Source organism: Cynocephalus volans, chromosome 2 (genome assembly GCF_027409185.1).
Source record: "Cynocephalus volans isolate mCynVol1 chromosome 2, mCynVol1.pri, whole genome shotgun sequence".
In the NCBI taxonomy this organism is placed as follows: Eukaryota; Metazoa; Chordata; class Mammalia; order Dermoptera; family Cynocephalidae; genus Cynocephalus; species Cynocephalus volans.
This window is the reverse complement of record NC_084461.1, coordinates 82,290,015-82,307,605: the sequence shown is the minus strand read 5'-3', so window position 1 is coordinate 82,307,605 and position 17,591 is coordinate 82,290,015. Positions and strand designations below refer to the sequence as shown.

The 17,591-nt window shown below is 37.7% G+C and overlaps 1 protein-coding gene across 1 annotated transcript in view; it reads right to left on the bottom strand.

The window, feature by feature from the left end:
• FAM81B (family with sequence similarity 81 member B) overlaps window positions 1-17,591 on the bottom strand; it is a 64,824-nt gene that overhangs the window by 35,715 nt on the left and 11,518 nt on the right. The window contains exon 4 of the mRNA XM_063087613.1: window positions 8,299-8,542. Within this exon, the coding sequence (XP_062943683.1) occupies window positions 8,299-8,542 (244 nt within the window). The remainder of the gene's footprint in view (window positions 1-8,298; window positions 8,543-17,591) is intronic.

Below are 17,591 nucleotides of genomic sequence, written 5' to 3'. Positions count from 1 at the left end.
AAGATAGAATCTTAAAAGCCACAAGAGAGAAGCGTCGAATCACCTACAAGGGAACCCCAATCAGACTAACATCAGACTTTTCATCCCAAACCCTAAAAGCCAGAAAGGAATGGGATGATATATTCAAAATACTAAAAGACAGAGATTGTCATCCAAGAATACTCTACCCCACAAGGCTATCCTTCCAAAATGAAGGGCAAATAGTATATTTCTCAGACAAACAAAAACTGCGGGAGTTCCCTACGACACAACAACCCTTTACAAGAAATTCTCAAGGGAGTACTGGGTTTGGTACCTGAAAAATAACTACCATTGCCATAAAAACTCAAGCAAAATCAAAACCCACTAGTAAAATAAAAATGCCAGGCCGGCCTGTGGCTCACTTGGGAGAGTGTGGTGCTGATAACAGCAAGGCCACAGTTTCAGATCCTACATAGGTATGGCTGGTTGCTCACTGGGTGAGTGTGGTGCTGACAACACCAAGTCAAGGGTTGAGATCCTCTTACCGGTCATCTTTTATAAAAAAATAAAAATAAAAATAAATAAAAATAAAAATGCCAACAATGAAGAGAAAAAAAAAAGTTTATCTACAACCCAAGAAACCAACAAATACAGAAGACAAACAGTAAATCAGAAAGAAAGGAACAAAAGATCCTCAAGACATCCAAACAAAAATCAATAAAATGCTAGGAGTAAATCAACACTTTTCAATAACAATATTTAATGTAAAAGAATTAAATTTTCCAATCAAAGACACAGACTAGCTGACTGGGTTAAAAAGGAGGACCCAACTATATGCTGCCTTCAAGAGACCCGCCTCACCTATAAAGACACACATAGACTAAAAGTGAAAGGATGGAAAAAGATTTACCATGCAAACAGAAATGAAAAACAAGCTGGAATAGCTATTCTTATATCTGATAAAATAAACTTTAAACTGAAAACCATAAAAAGAGATAATGAAGGCCACTACATAATGATGAAAGGATTCATCCATCAAGAAAACTTAACAATCATAAATATTTATGTACCCAATGTCGGAGCAGCCAGATTTAGAAAGCAAACTCTATTAGACCTAAGGAAGGAAATAGACACTAATTCCATGATAGCAGGGGACCTGAACACCACACTATCAATATTAGACAGATCATCTAGGCAAAGAATCAGCATAGAAACACAAGATCTAAACAACACTCTAGACCAATTGGACTTGGCAGATATCTACAGAACATTCCAACCAACAACCTCAGAATATTCATTCTTCTCATCAGCACATGGATCATTCTCCAGGATAGATCACATGTTAGATCACAAATCAAGTCTCAACAAATTCAAAAAAACTGGAATTATCCCATGTATTTTTTCAGACCACAATGGATTAAAATTAGAAATCAATAACAAACAAAATTCTGGAAACTATACAAACATATGGAAATTAAACAGCATTCCACTTAATGACATATGGGTCAAAGAAGAAATCAAACAGGAAATCAAAAAATTTATTGAAACTAATGAAAACAATGATACATCATACCAAAACCTGTGGGATACTGCAAAAGCAGTACTAAGAGGGAAATTTATCGCATTAAATGCTTACTTCAGAAGAATGGAAGGATGGCAAGTGAACAAACTAATACTTCACCTTAAAGAACTAGAAAAACAAGAACAATCCAAACCCAAAGTTAGCAGATGGAAAGAAATCATTAAGATCAGAGCAGAACTTAATGAAATTGAAACCCAGAAAATAATACAAAAGATCAATGAAACAAAAAGTTGGCTTTTTGAAAAGATAAATAAAATTGACAAAGCATTAGCATGGCTAACTAAAAAAAGAAGAGAGAAGACCCAAATAAAAATAATTAGAAATGAAAAAGGTGATATTACAACTGATACCTCTGAAATACAAGGAATCATTAGGCACTACTATAAACAACTATAAGCCAACAAATTTGAAAATCTGGAGGAAATGGATAAATTTCTGGATACACGCAAACTACCAATACTGAGCCAAGACATGGTGGAAAATATGAACAGACCAATAATAATATAAGAGATTGAAGCTGTTATCAGAAGGCTCCCAACAAAGAAAAGCCCAGGACCAGATAGATTCACAGCAGAATTCTACCAAACATTCAAAGAGGAATTGACACCAATTCTCTATGAAATATTCCAAAAGATTGAAACAGAGGCAATTCTCCCAAACTCATTCTATGAAGCAAACATCACCCTGATACCAAAACCAGGTAATGATAAAACTAAAAAAGAAAACTACAGGCCAATATCCTTGATGAATATAGATGCAAAAATCCTCAATAAAATACTAGCTAACAGAATACAGCAACACATACACAAAATTATACACCATGACCAAGTGGGATTCATCCCAGGGATGCAAGGTTGGTTCACCATACACAAATCAATAAATGTGATACACCATATCAATTAAATAAAACACAAGGACCATATGATCATCTCTATAGATGCTGAAAAAGCATTTGGTAAAATTCAACACTCGTTCATGATAAAGACTCTCTACAACTTAGGTATAGACAGAAAGTATCTCAACATAATTAAAGCCATATATGATAAACCCACTGCCAATATCATCCTGAATGGGGAAAAGCTGAAAGCTTTTCCTTTAAGAACAGGAACTAGACACGGATGCCCACTCTCACCACTCCTATTCAATGTAGTGTTGGAAGTACTAGCCAGAGCAATCAGAGAAGAGAAGGAAATAAAGGGCATCCAGATTGGAAAAGGTGAAGCCAAACTGTCCCTGTTTGCAGGTGACATGATCCTATATATTGAACATATATATAGATCCTAAAGCCTCTACAAAAAAACTCTTAGAATTGATAAATGATTTCAGCAAAGTTGCAGTATACAAAATCAACACACAAAAATCAGTAGCATTTCTATTCTCCAATAGTGAACATGCAGAAAGAGAAATCAAGAAAGCTTGCCCATTAACGATAGCCACCAAAAAAAATAAATAAATAAAACTCTTAGGAATAGAGTTAACCAAGGATGTGAAAAATCTCTATAATGAGAACTACAAAACACTGCTGAGAGAAATTAAAGAGAACACAAGAAGATGGAAAGATATCCCATGCTCTTGGATTGGAAGAATCAACACTGTGAAAATGTCCATACTACCCAAACTGATATACAAATTAAATGAAATCCCCATCAAAATTCCAATGACATTTTTCTCAGAAATGGAAAAAACTATCCAGACATTTATATGGAATAACAAAAGACCACGTATAGCTAAAGCAATTCTGAGCAAAAAAAAAAAAAATAAAGCTGGAGGCATAACACTACCTTACTTTAAACTATACTGCAAAGCTATAATAACCAAAACAGCATGGAACTGGCATAAAAACAGACACCTGGATCAATGGAATAGAATAGAGAATCCAGAAATCAACCCACACACCACAGACATCTGATCTTTGACAAGGGCACCAAGCCTATACACTGGGGAAGAGACTGCCTCTTCAGCAAATGGTGCTGGGTAACTGGATATCCATATGCAGGAGAACGAATCTCATACCTCTCATCATATACTAAAATCAACTCAAAATGGATTAAAGAATTAAATATACACCCTGAAACAATAAAACGTCTTAAAGAAAACATAGGAGAAATACTTCAGGAAGTAAGACTGGGCACAGACTTCATGAATATGACCTCAAAAGCATGGGCAGCCAAAGGAAAAATAAACAAATGGGATTATGTCAAAGTAAAAAGCTTCTGCATAGCAAAAGAAACAATTAACAGTGTTAAAAGACAACCAACAGAGTGTGAGAAAATATTTTCAAAATATACATCTGACAAAGTATTAGTATCCAGAATATACAAGGAATTGAAACAACTTTACAAGAAAAAAACAAGCAACCCAATTAAAAAATGGGCAAAAGAGCTAAATAGGCATCTCTCAGAGGAAGATACGAATGGCCGACAGACACATGAAAAAATGCTCAACATCACTCAGCATTTGGGAAATGCAAATCAAAACCACACTGAAATACCATCTCACCCCAGTTAGGATGGCTAAAATCCAAAAGACTGAACGATAAATGCTGGCGAGGCTGTGGTGGAAAAGGAACCCTCCTACACTGTTGGTGGGACTGCAAAATGGTGCTGCCTCTATGGAAAATGGTATGGAGGTTCCTCAAACAATTGCAGATAGATCTACCATACGATCCAGCTATCCCACTGCTGGGAATATACCCAGAGGAATGGAAATCATCAGGTCGAAGATCATGAAGTCGAACATCAACATGTTCCCCAATGTTCATCACAGCACTATTTACAATAGCTAAGAGCTGGAACCAGCCCAAATGTCCATCATCAGATGATTGGATATGGAAAATGTGGTACATCTACACAACGGAATACTACTCTGCTATAAAAAAGAATGAAATACTGCCATTTGCAACCACATGGATGGACCTAGAGAGAATTATATTAAGTGAAACAAGCCAGGCACAGAAAGAGAAATACCACATGTTCTCACTTATTTGTGGGAGCTAAAAATAAATAAATAAATACACAAATAAACTTGGGGGGGAGGGAAGAAGACACAGCAATTACAATTCCTTGAGGTTGATACTACAAGTGAACAGAAAGGACATTGTTTGGAGGGAGGGGGGAGAGGGAGGAGGGAGGGAGGTTTCGATTATTGGCCACAATAATCAACCACATTGTATACTGACAAAATAAAATGAAATTAAAATAAATAAATAAATAAATAAATAAATAAATGGATTTTACACTTTCAATAAGGAACAACAACAACAAAAAAAGATAGGACATTTCTGTTCTATGAAATTAGCAAAGATTAAAACAATGAATCTCACTGGCATAGTTACAGTGAAAAAAGCATCCTTAGATAATGTTAATCGAAGTGTAAATTAGTTTCTGGAAACCAATTTGGCAACAGGTATCAAAAGCTTTCACTGGGTTCATTCCTTAGTAATTCCACTTCTAAGAATATATACTATGGAAATAATCCAAATACAAACATGTATTTATGCAAAGATACTTTGACATTAAGAGAATAATTAAGCAAATCATGGTGTATACACCATCCAAAGAGCTTTTAATGACATCTGAAAGGTTTTGATATGATTTTATATTAAAGATTGGACTTATATAGTCTCAGACTCCTAAACTGAATAGCTGCAGAGAACAGAGGGAGATGTATCTGGGTGTTCATAGAAATTGTCATTTGTTGGTGGAATTGTGAGAAAATTTTTCCCCATGTTTAAAAAATTTTATTTGAACTTTCAAAATAATTACAATGAACAAGTATTGCTTTTATAAACTGGGGGGAGGGAATCCACAATACGGCAAAGTTATACATAAAATTTTCATTTTTTGAGTTAAAAATAAATTAATGTTAAAACTTGTAATTAGCTGCGTACTTAAAAAAGAAAAACAGTCATCTGATTTTAGAAAGGAAGAAACAACTGCTGCAATTATAGTAGATTAAAAAATTTTTGTTTGTTCCTTTTAAAGACCGAGTCAAGCTTTAGTTCACATTGGGCTCTATCTTTCTGGCCAATTTGCAAATGAACTGACTGAGTTAATGAGTTTAGGTTCTTCTAAAATTCTTGAATAGCATCCATTTCTCTATAACGCACTTACTACTTTATAGTTTTAGTTATTTACTAAAGTGAGCCTAGTAATTTGTTCTTCATAATGTTTGAACTACATTAGTAGAGCCTTTAAAATATTTTCTTTTTTTTAATTGAAAGATAATTTATTATATGTATTTGTGGGGTACAAGGTTTACTATCAATAGTTGTATACAGTGTGTGATGATCAAATTAGGATAGTTAGCTTATTCATCATTACAACACATAATCATTCATTAACCAATTTCTCATTAACCCCCCTCCCTCTCCCTGTCCACTCTCCCTTTCCACCTCTAGTAACCACAGTTCTGTTCTCTCCTTCTAAAGTTTCAACATATTATTATGATTGCTATTTTTCTCTCTCTCTTTATTGTTTATTTATGAATTCAGCTCCTATTTATGAGTGAGGATATGTGGTATATCTCTTTCTGCACCTGGGTTGTTTCACTTAGCATAATTTTCTCCAGGCTCATCCATGTTGCTATGAATGAAGAATGGAAGAATTTCATTCTTTTTTATGGCCGAGTAGTATTCCATTGTGTACATATACCACATTTTCCTTATCCTTATCAATGGACATTTAGGTTGGTTCCATAGCCTGGCTATTTTAAATAGAGCCATGAAAAACATGGGAGTACAGGTATCTCTTCAACTTGATGATTTCCATTCCTTTGGATATATACACAGTAGTGGGATTGCTGGATCATATGGTAGTTCTATCTTTAGTTGTTTAAGGAACCTCCATACTGTTGTCCATAATGGCTGTACTAATTTACAGTCCCACAAACAGTGCAGGATGGTTCCCCTTTCTCTGCATCCTCACCAGCATTTGTTATTCTGTCTTTTTGATAATAGCCAGTCTAACTGGGGTGAGATGCTACCTCAAAGGACTCCTTAAAGAAAACATAGGGGAAACACTCCAGGATGTAGGACTGGGTGAAGACTTTATGAATAAGACCCCAAAAGCACAGACAACAAAAGAAAAAAAAATAAACAAATGGTATTATATCAAACTAAAAAGCTTCTGCACAGCAAAGGAAACAATCAACAGAATGAAAGGAAAACCTATGGAATAGGATAAAATATTTGCAAACTATGCATCTGACAAAGGATTAATATCCATAATATACAAGGAGCTTGAACAACTTTACAGTAAAAAAAAAAAAGTCCAAATAATCCAATTAAAAAATGGGCAAAGGAGCTGAATAGACATTTCTCAAAGGACATACAAATGTCCAACAGGTATGTGAAAAAATGCTCAGTATCACTAATCATTAGGGGAATGCAAATAAAATATTTTCTAATTTGGTTTCCCAGGCAATCAGACCAGTCTTCCTCGTTTTTCCTATGTACATGAAAACCTTTACAGGATTACAAATATTATGAGGTTTTATAGTTTTGAGAAAATATTTTGGCTTTGTCTTTTTTCAGATTTAATCTAACATAACAAATTATTATAGAAAAAAGAAGCTCTTAGCAAGATTTTCAGAGATCTGGAAATTTTTTCCCCCTTAATACTAAGCATATTTTTTTGATGGATTTTGACAAATGTAACGAACTGTGTTACAATCACCCAGATCAAAATACGGAACATTCTGAGAAACATTTTGATATTTCTAAGAATGTTGTTCTCTGTTCAATTGCCAAGAAGTTTTGAGTCCTAAATTGAGAACTCATTTTAATGCTAGGGCTATACTTGCTTGATTTTCTAGTCATCTCAAAAGGCATGGATCTGCTTGCCTCTTGTCACTTTTATGACCCTTTATTATGCCTGTAAACATGTTTGATCACATAGACTTTTTAGGCACTGCGGTCAATTTAACATGTCCTAAATACCAATAAAGTGCATTCTAAAATTTCACTAAGAGTTTTTAACTTTTCACATTCCCTCAAATGCATTATGGAGTTTGCTAGACCCTACAGATAGAAAATAAGTTATTAAATATCCTTGGCCTTAAATACAAATACATGAGGAAATCATTGCTGGGTCAGTTCCATTTAAAAAAAGAAAATCAAATCCAGTATTCTGTATGATAGTAGAAAAGGGAAAGTACTGTGGGAGGGCATTGTTGTCAGTTCTCTCAATAATTCTACAAGTTTTCGGTGAGTTTCCTGAAGTGTATTCTCTGGGCCCCTTAGCCGGAAAGTTGTTAACCCAGATTCATCATGCACATTAGCACTTTAAAAATTCTGACAGACCTGTAATAAAAACTAATTTGTCTTGATTTAGCTCAAGAATTTTCTTTTTTGATCAGAAACTTTAGTTTTCCTTTAATGCCTTAATAATCATTTATTCATTCACTCATCAATTCAGGAAATACGTAGAGTGCTGACTACATACCATGCACTTGTTGTCCGGTGTGGGATTTGATAGTAAACAAAGCAAAGTCCCTATCCTTATGAAGATTAGATTTTAGAAGGGGAAAACAGACAATAAAACAAAATCAGATCATGTTAGACTGTAATAAGTGCTATATATGAAAATAAAGTAATGTTTAAGGGAGATTGAGACTGTTGGCGTGGGGAGCGGTGCTATTTTATTGTAATCATTTAACCTTAAACAATAATGATACATTTTTACAGTTGAAAAATGACATTGGTGGTTGATAATCTTTGTCAACCAGTGATGTCAACATGTAGGAAACAGAACTACCTCAATGTTTTGGCTGAGTTTTTTGACGATGCTGGTGATGGTCTGGATGTGGCTTTCCAGTAACTTCCTGGCAAATGATTCCTCTTTTCGAAAGCCGTGGGTTCCCTGCAGACAAGCAGAGATGTCCTCCTTGATGCGAAATGCTTGTTCAAGGAGGAAAGAGATGGTGCGTTCCTGGTTGTTCAGTCTGTCTTCTAGCTGGCTTCTCTGGGTGTTTGGGATGACAGGAAGAAAAGGGTGATCCCTGGTCAGGAGAAGGAAACACCAGGGGCGTTATGACAATGAGCTGAAGGAACCAGGAACCAGAACTGCATCCTCACTTCTAGTCCTTTATTTTCTCCCCTGAAGTTTTAGGACTTTAAGTAGGACTTTAAGCACATGCATGGTTAAAATCTTGGTTTAAGTCTCACCTAAGAAGCAAATCTAACTTACACCCGATCTTGTATTATGCATTTTTCATGTTTCCCAAGCAGGAATTGTTCTATATGCAATGATGGTAAAACTTCAAGCCAAATTGGTGGTGATTGGGAGGAAGTGGGGCATTCATGAAGGAAAATATTATGCCTTTATTTATCACTTTATAAAAATTCTACTTTAATCTAGAAAACAATCTAAGTTTTTATACCTGTAAAAATGCAAAAGTGACTGTGTTGGAGAGTTTTCCAAAATGTATGCCTTGGAATAGTAACCAATTAAGATAGGCCACAGCAAAAGAATTTTATGGTTAAATAAATTTGGAAAACATTGCATACAATATTCTTTCCTTGGTGATTTACATTGTGTATTATTATCATACTAATGTCTAACAGTATTATTGTAATTTTATAGATAAGGAAAATAGTTCATGGAGTAGTTAAATAACTGGTCCTAGACCATCCAAAGCCCATGTGCTTGGTTATATGCACTTGGTTACAGTGTCCCCAAGTACAAGTCACTTTGAAAGGTCTTCCATGCACTGATACCAGGTCACATTTGGTACACACAAGCAAGGCAATATTCCATTAGATCTATATAACTGAGAGTTGAAAGTTTACTTTAAATTTATCTATAATGCTATTTAACTTCTTGGGGACTTCTTATTATTTTATGACCCAGTGGAAGGGACTTTGGGTTTTCTTTCAACTCTTATCTGTTTAGTGCATTGAGCTTCTGCATAAGCTTTCATTTTAAAAAAATGTTTCAGTGTCACAGAACTATATATTTGGCAGAGCCAGAATTAGATCCAAGAATCCTGCAACCTAGTCTAGGATGCTTTCCATGATGCCACCTCTAAATGGTAGCAAAATATTTTGTGAATATCACTAGAAGGAGAAGGCAGCCTTAAAAGGAGAAGGGGATATGGCCTTTGTTAGGGCCTGGGAATAAACCGATGAAGACAGACAAAGCCCCTGCTGTCTAGGAGATATCTATTTATATCTGTATGCTTATATAAATGTATAGATGTACAGCACAGATCTTTTTAAATGATTGTTATATGTGCTGGATCATAAAAAGCCAAGGCCACATAGTTCACACATTCCCACTGCATGAGTTAGAATAGCTGCTTGCTTTGGGCTAATATTTTCTTGGAGGTGAGGATGTCCTGGGGACAGCAGATTTTAGGGCCAGGTTGTAAACATTAGCATTTTCTGAGGACTGCAAGTATCAGCTAAGGTTGTATTTAGCTGTGGGTAGCAGAAACCCAAAGAGCAACTTAAACAAGTAGGGTTTATTTAGCTCAGTAACAAGAAGTCTAGAGGTAGATAGTCCAGGGCTAGTGCAGCTGACCAAGGAAGTCATCAAGTGCCCAGCCTCCTTCTGGCCACCTGACCCACTTTTCAGTGCATGAACTTTACCCTCAGAGTCTCAAGGTTATTGTTCCATCTTGAAGTATTAAATCTATATTCTAGATAGAAAAGACAAAGGGCAAAAAATAAAATGTGTGCATCAGCTGAGTTTGTCCCCACTCCTCCTTTTTTAAATCAAGAAAACAGCTTTTCTAAAAAACTCACCAGAACACTTCTGTTTATATTTCATTGGCTGAAACTGTGCCATATGGACACCTCTTGTAACTTCTTTCTTTTTCTTTCTTTTTTTTTTTTTAACTGAGCACATTGTAGCCTTAAACAAAATTGGGACTTTTATTAGCAAAGCAGAAGGGGGAATGTGCACTGGGTTAACTGCCAGTGATATTTGCCACATGCAATTTTTCTCCTTCTTACCTCTAATTTTACCTCAAGCATCACTGTCAAGGGAATTAAAAAAATAAAAAATTAGTTTCTTCCTTTTGGGTGGTTTGCTCTCTGCCAGTTAATCTGCCACCAGGTTTCCATGAGCAGCACCAGATGCTGGCTAAAAGTTGGCCACAAATATCATTATTATTACCCTAGTGGATGGGTGCTCACAAGGATCAGTGTGCGTGAACAGCAAGGCTTTCACTGCCCAGCGAAGGTCAATAAAGTGCAGTTGGACCATAAAGGAAGAAAAGAGCTCGTGCTATGCCGATAAAGAAAATATAGTAACACGTTACTTCTTTTTAATAAAGTGGCTTTGTGATTTCATCTTTCTAATACACTGCCCAAAGGAAATCCTTATATGAGGATACTTCAAAAAGTTTGTAGAAAAGTTGAATTAAAAGATAATACAAACCCTTCCATGAACTTTTTGAAGACCTTCATATATAATTACAAACGTTTTAGTAGCCACATTAAGAAAAGTTTAAAAAAACAAATGAAATTAACTTTAATAATACATTTTAGTAAACCCAATATATCTAAAATGTCTGTACAACGTATATTAATATGAATTTTATTAATGGGATATTTTATGTTCTTTTTTATACTAAATATTCAAAATCTACCATGTATTTTACACATATATCACACCTCAATTTGGACTAGATACATTTCAGATATTCAATAGCCACTTGTGGTCAGTGGCTATTGTATCAGACAGCATAGGTCTAGAGGTTGAGAACCAAAAAGTAGGAAGAAAATGTCACTGAGCAGTCAAAACTGTTAGCATCATATCCATACACTACTCATGCACTTTACAAATAATTATAGCTAATATCTTTGGGCATTTAATATGAGCCAGGCATTGTGGCTAGTACTTTGAATGGTTCATTTATTGAATCTTCATAACAACACGATGAAGGATGTATTACTATTACCGCATTTTAAAAATAATGAAACCGAGGTTTAGAGAGGTTGAGAAACTTGTCTAAGGTCATCCAGCTAACAATGGTGGAGCCAATATTCAAGGCAAGCAGTCTGGCCCTAGAGTCCACGCTATATTATACTAATAGAAGGGGTCCCCTCTAACCTCCACTTCAAAAACCACCCTTTGAATGTACTTACTTTTTCTTTTACCCACTATTCTAACAAGCCAAGTTGGACGGCTTCACATAAATTTAATACCTGATAATTCTATATTGAGGAGAGTGCTGTCTACGCTGGAAGAAATGATAGCTTAAAGTTCAATGAAAAGTAAACAAAGTAAGTTAGAAAAGGAAAAAGACAAGGGTTAGGGCACTTTAGTGTAAGGGCAAAGAAACGTAAGATTCTGATAGCCCCTATTCACATCAGTGGATTACTCGTTCCCCTCACAGATAAACTTCTTGAACGAGCGAGCTACTTCTGTTGTGCCTTTCAGTATTTTCTTTTTCTTTAAATTTTATTTTATTTTGTCAATATACAATGTGGTTGATTATTGTGGCCCATTACCGAAACCTCCCTCCCTCCTCCCCCTGCACCCCCCTCCCAACAACCTCCTATCTGGTCGCTTGTCATATCAACTTCAAGGAATTGTAATTGTTATGTCTTCTTCCCTCCCCCACCCCAGTTTATTTGTGTATTTATTTATTTATTTATTTTTAGCTCCCACAAATAAGTGAGAACATGTGATATTTCTCTTTCTGTGCCTGGCTCGTATCACTTAATATAATTCTCTCTAGGTCCATCCATGTTGTTGCAAATGGCAGTAGTATTTCATTCGTTTTTATAGCTGAGTAGTATTCCATTGTGTAGATATACCACATTTTCCGTATCCACTCATCTGATGATGGACATTTGGGCTGGTTCCAGCTCTTGCCTATTGTAAAGAGTGCTGCGATGGACATTGGGGAACAGGTATACGTTTGACTTGATGATTTCCATTCCTCTGGGTATATTCCCAGCAGTGAGATAGCTGGGTCGTATGGTAGATCTATCTGCAATTGTTTGAGAAACCTCCATACCATTTTCCATAGAGGCTGCACCATTTTGTAGTCCCACCAACAATGTATGAGAGTTCCTTTTCCTCTGCAACCTCACCAGCATTTTTCATTCACAGACTTTTGAATATTAGCTTTCCTAACTGGGGTGAGATGGTATCTCAGTGTGGTTTTGATTTGCATTTCCCAAATGCTGAATGATGTTGAGCATTTTTTCATGTGTCTGTTGGCCATTTGTATATCTTCCTTTGAGAGATGCCTATTTAGCTCTTTTGCCCATTTTTTAATTGGGTTACTTGTTTTTTTGTTGTAAAGTTGTTTGAGTTTCTTGTATATTCTGGATATTAATCCCTTGTCAGATGTATATTTTGCAAATATTTTCTCCCACTCTGTTGGTTGTCTTTTAACTCTGTTGTTTCTTTTGCTGTGCAGAAGCTTCTTAGTTTGATATATGTGACTTTCAGTATTTTTGATTTGCTCCTCACCCTGTGATAATCAGCTTCATCAGGCTCTCTCTCTCTCTCATATATATAGTATATACATAATATAAATATTAATTAATATCAAAATTATCACATATATTAAATATGTAATTATGTAAAAAATATAATAATATATAATATAAATAATATATATATTTCCCCTCACTTATGGAGAAAGCCAGCCGCCATGTCGAGCAGCCCTGCGGAGAGGTCCACATGGTAAGGAGCTGAGATTTCCTAACCACAGCCAGCAAGGAGCTGAGGTGTCCTGCCAACAGCTGTGTGAGTGAATCATCCTAGAGCAGATCCTCCAGACCCAGTCAAGCCTTCAGATCACTGCAACCCCACCTGACATCTTTACTGCAGTCTCAGGAGCCAAAATAACCCAGTAGGCCACTTCCAACTTCCTGATCCACAGAAACTGTGAGATAAATATTTGTTGCTTTATGCCACTGAATTTTGGGATACTTTGCTACACAGCAATAGATAACTAATACAGACAGTTATCTATATGAAAAATGAGGAGGGTCTGAGACTAAGATGGTGATTCTAGATGTAAGGAGTACGGATACTACAGACATTACGAACTTAGAAGTTATGGAGATTTGGGGGTAGATTGGAAATGGGCCTGGAAAAGGGAGAGATTTGAAAGTTTCTGATTTGGGCTTAATGAATGATGATCCCTTTCATCAAGACTGAAAAATTTTTTAAAAGCATTAGGTTTAGGGAGAAGAAAATGAATTTGAGATATTTATAGTGAGTCTATATGATGATTCCATTGAACAGATTGAAATGTGTCTGGAGATAGAGATTTGGTTGTTACTTGAAATGCCAACGGTAGTTGGAGGCTTAGGTGATGACAATGAGATTGCCCGAGTCAGCAGGAGTGTGTGCGTGCGTGTGCATGCGTGTGTGCGTGCGTGTGTGCGTGCGAGTGTGCGTGCGTGCGTGTGTGTGTGTGTAATTGGGAACAGATGTTTTCAGTGTCACTTAGGTAGCGTTGAGAAAGAAGAATTACACCATCACTTCATCCTATCCCAGATACTGCATCTGTCTGGTGGGGGCCTGGGGCCTGAGGAAAGATGGGGTATTCTGTGGGACTCACAGAACCAAAGAGCAGACTGGTTCTGTGGAAAATATTGCCATTCCCCATGCCCAGGGTCCCAGTGTCTCTGCAGAGCCCTCGGGTGAGGCTGCCTTCAGACCACAGCACACCTCTGCTCAGCACTTGTGTGTCTTTAGAGGATTCACTCAGTTTCAGCCTCCTGGGAAAATGGAAGCTTTCAGTGAGTGAGAGAGTTGAGGGCTAGCGTGCACACATCAGCTAAAGTAACCTGCCTCAGAGGAATAGGACAGCTCATGTGAGACAAAGCACAGAAAGAAAGGAAATGAGTTACACAGTCCTTGAGGGGTAAAAATTCCTGGGCTGACTATGGTTTTGACAAATATGCTGAATTAGCATGACTACTGGCTTCCCATCCTCTCTCCCCCGTAAAAGCTTGGAGGACGTAGGGAGAGAAAGTGTGAACACTGTGAAAACCCCTGGGGCAGCGGGGCCTGTTTTAAACTGGTGAATGTGTGAGGCAGTGCGGTGGGTGCTGTTATGTCCCACCCAGCCCTGCTTTCAGGAAGGAAGCACTTATTCCTCCCAGCTGCAGAGTGCTGCTGGCTGGCAGACCTCAGCTGGGGCCTTCTCTGGGAATGGTCCTGGCGAGGAGAATCAGCTTGCTAATGTCATGTCTGCTTCCTGGGGCAGCTTGCATTCAGTGATTGATCAATGTGTGGGTATAAAGGCCCAGCACATTTGCTCTAACTCAGAATAACTCTGAAGGGCCATCCCAGCTTCAGAGCTCCTCATGGGGTCAGCTAACATCTCCACTGGTGTTGCATCACAGCTCACTTTTCCTTCTGCCCAATTCTGTTTCCTTCCTTTCCCTTCCACGGGTGTGGATCCCACAGCAGTCCATAACAAACACCAGTAATGTGCACGAATCTCTGTCTCAGTCAGTTTCCTGGGCAGCCCAACCTGAGTTAGATGGCTGCATTGGCTTGAGGCAAGAGACAGCTCAGCTTGACTGTGGAGGATGAAATGGGGAAGAAAGGAACTATGTAGGTCTGCTCTTGCTTCTTCTCTATTGCTGTGGGACAAATCGGTCCTACTCATGTGACACTTCAGGCTCTGGTGTCCTCTAGAGAAAGATCAGGCAGGGAAGAGGGCCTGTGTTGGTAAGGAGTTGAGACAGTAACAACATACTTGGGAAACAACTAACCTTGGGCTGTTGCTTCCACACACTGTTCTACCTCCAAATGTCCCAGGGGTGGGAAAGCAACTACTCTCCTAACTTTGTTTCTTCCTGGGGAGCAAGAGGTAAAAACCTGACGGCATAATTATTTTGTAGGATGAGGAGTGGTGGGCTGTGGTGCTTTGGTGCCTGGGGCTCATCCACACATCACCTCCTGAGCTCACTGGAGCTCACAGGACCCCACTGGAAACCAGAGTCTGGCTGAAAACCCCAGGGGAAAATGAGCACAGGCCAAACTAACAGAATATTTGAGGAGCACAGCCTTTTTAAGACCCACTAACCAACAAATAACCTACTGTATTACAGATGACTATGAAAGAGAAATACTATAGTATATGCAAGAAAATTTTTAAGAGGCTAATAAACAGAACAGGTAAGGGAAGATATTAACAAGATTAAAAAACTAGAAAAAATAAAAAGCAAACTAGTAGAGATATTAGGCATTAAAATTATAATAGTTGAAATAAATAAAAACAAAAGATGGGATAAATATGACAGAAGAATAGCTAACAAATGAATTAGTGATTTGGAATACCATATTTAGGAAACTTACCAGACAGAAAAAATGATCACAATACTTGGAAATGTCAGGACAGGATTTGAAACTCATGGATTCCAAAATCAAATGTTGAACTTAACTCGCACAGTTTCTCATTATTTCAAGCAGAAGCACAATCTCATTAATACTACTCATGTGACCTAATGAGTGGGCAGCAGAAATAACACCAAGAAGTGTCCTCAGGCTTCAAATCCACTGTTTCCTTAGTTCTTTCTTCCTTTCACTGCCACCATTATCTCTTCTTCTACTCTGGCCTCCTAACAAAAAGTACATTCTCCACACAGCATCTAGAGTGGTCTCTTGAAAGTGCAAATGATAGCACTTGCCTACTTAAAACCTTCTTATGGCTTATCTATTATTCTCTGAGAATACAATCCTGGTTCTCCTTTCCAACCTTGCCTCCTCTCACTCTTCCCTCCATTTACTCTCAATTCAACCACTCAGATCCTGGTTCTTCCTCAAACATACCACGTTATTTGGTAGCTCAGAGCCTTGGCATGTGCTATTCCTTCTGCTTGGAATGCTCTTCCCTGCGGTCACTTCATGGCTGCCTCCTTTCCACTGTTTAGGTCTCAACTCTGATATCCCCTCCTCAGACAAGCCTTCCCCTGAGTCACTTTCTCTCATAATACCCCATTTTATCTTCTCCATAGCACTTGTTGTTACCTAAAATGATCTTGTTTACATGTTTGTGTTTTCTGTCCTGCATCACTAGACTGAGAGCTCCCTGTGCACAGGCAATTTTCAAACTTGTTCCTCACAACATCCCTCAAATTGAGAAGAGTGCATGGCACATAGTAAGTGATCAATAAATATTTGTTGACTGACCGATTTCTCTAACCAGACTGTTCCCTTAAGGCTCAATTGTTGGGATATTGGAGAAAAAAATGGCACTTTAAAGTCAGAGGTTGTCAAAGCCTGAAGGATTATGATTTACTCTCTTGAGCAATATAAAATAGCCTCCACCTGGGTGAGCTACCTCTTTCCTATCATGTGCACATCTTAGGAACAAAGGCAGCCTTTGCCAAGGGGTTTCATTAGTCAAATTCCATCGACCACTCGTTTGGCTCAAAATATTCTTCTGGAAAATTACCAAATAGTGCCTCATATATATACAATTATTTTTCTAAAGCCCCACCATGCTGACAGTGCTACACTGGATTGGATGTATGAGTCAGAGTCAAAAGGGAAAAAGGTATCAGGCCCTGCTGATGGTGACACATAACCTAGCAGTGGACTGCAGATTTGCATGGTATTTTCTTTGAGATAGTGCTTCTTTCTGCCTTCTAGACAATCTGCAGCCCAGATTTGCCAGCGAAGGTATTTGATCTTCAGCCTTAGTCCTATACAGACACTTGTAAAAAATGCTGCATTCCCTCCAAAATTTAGAATTTGTTTTCTCTTAGGTATTCTCAGTGTGGAAGACACTGTTGGTTACCTTCCCAATTGCCATTCCCTGCTTCTGCCTGATTTGGTTCATCCTCCTGTATCCCCTGTCCTTTGGGAGGGCAAACCAATTATGGTGTCTCATTCTTCTGGGCTGAGATGAAATTGGTTTAGATAGAAGCATGCAAAGCAATTCTGGCTAATGAGATGCAAGGAGAAACTTGCTGTGGGGCTTCTGGGTAAGATTTCTTTGCCTTCAAGAAGGGATACACAAGAAGAAACTTTTCTCTTTGGTGGATGTTGTCATGTCTCTGTGTGATGCCTAGAGCTGCTAAAGCCATCTTGTGATCATGAGGGAAAAGGGGATGGCA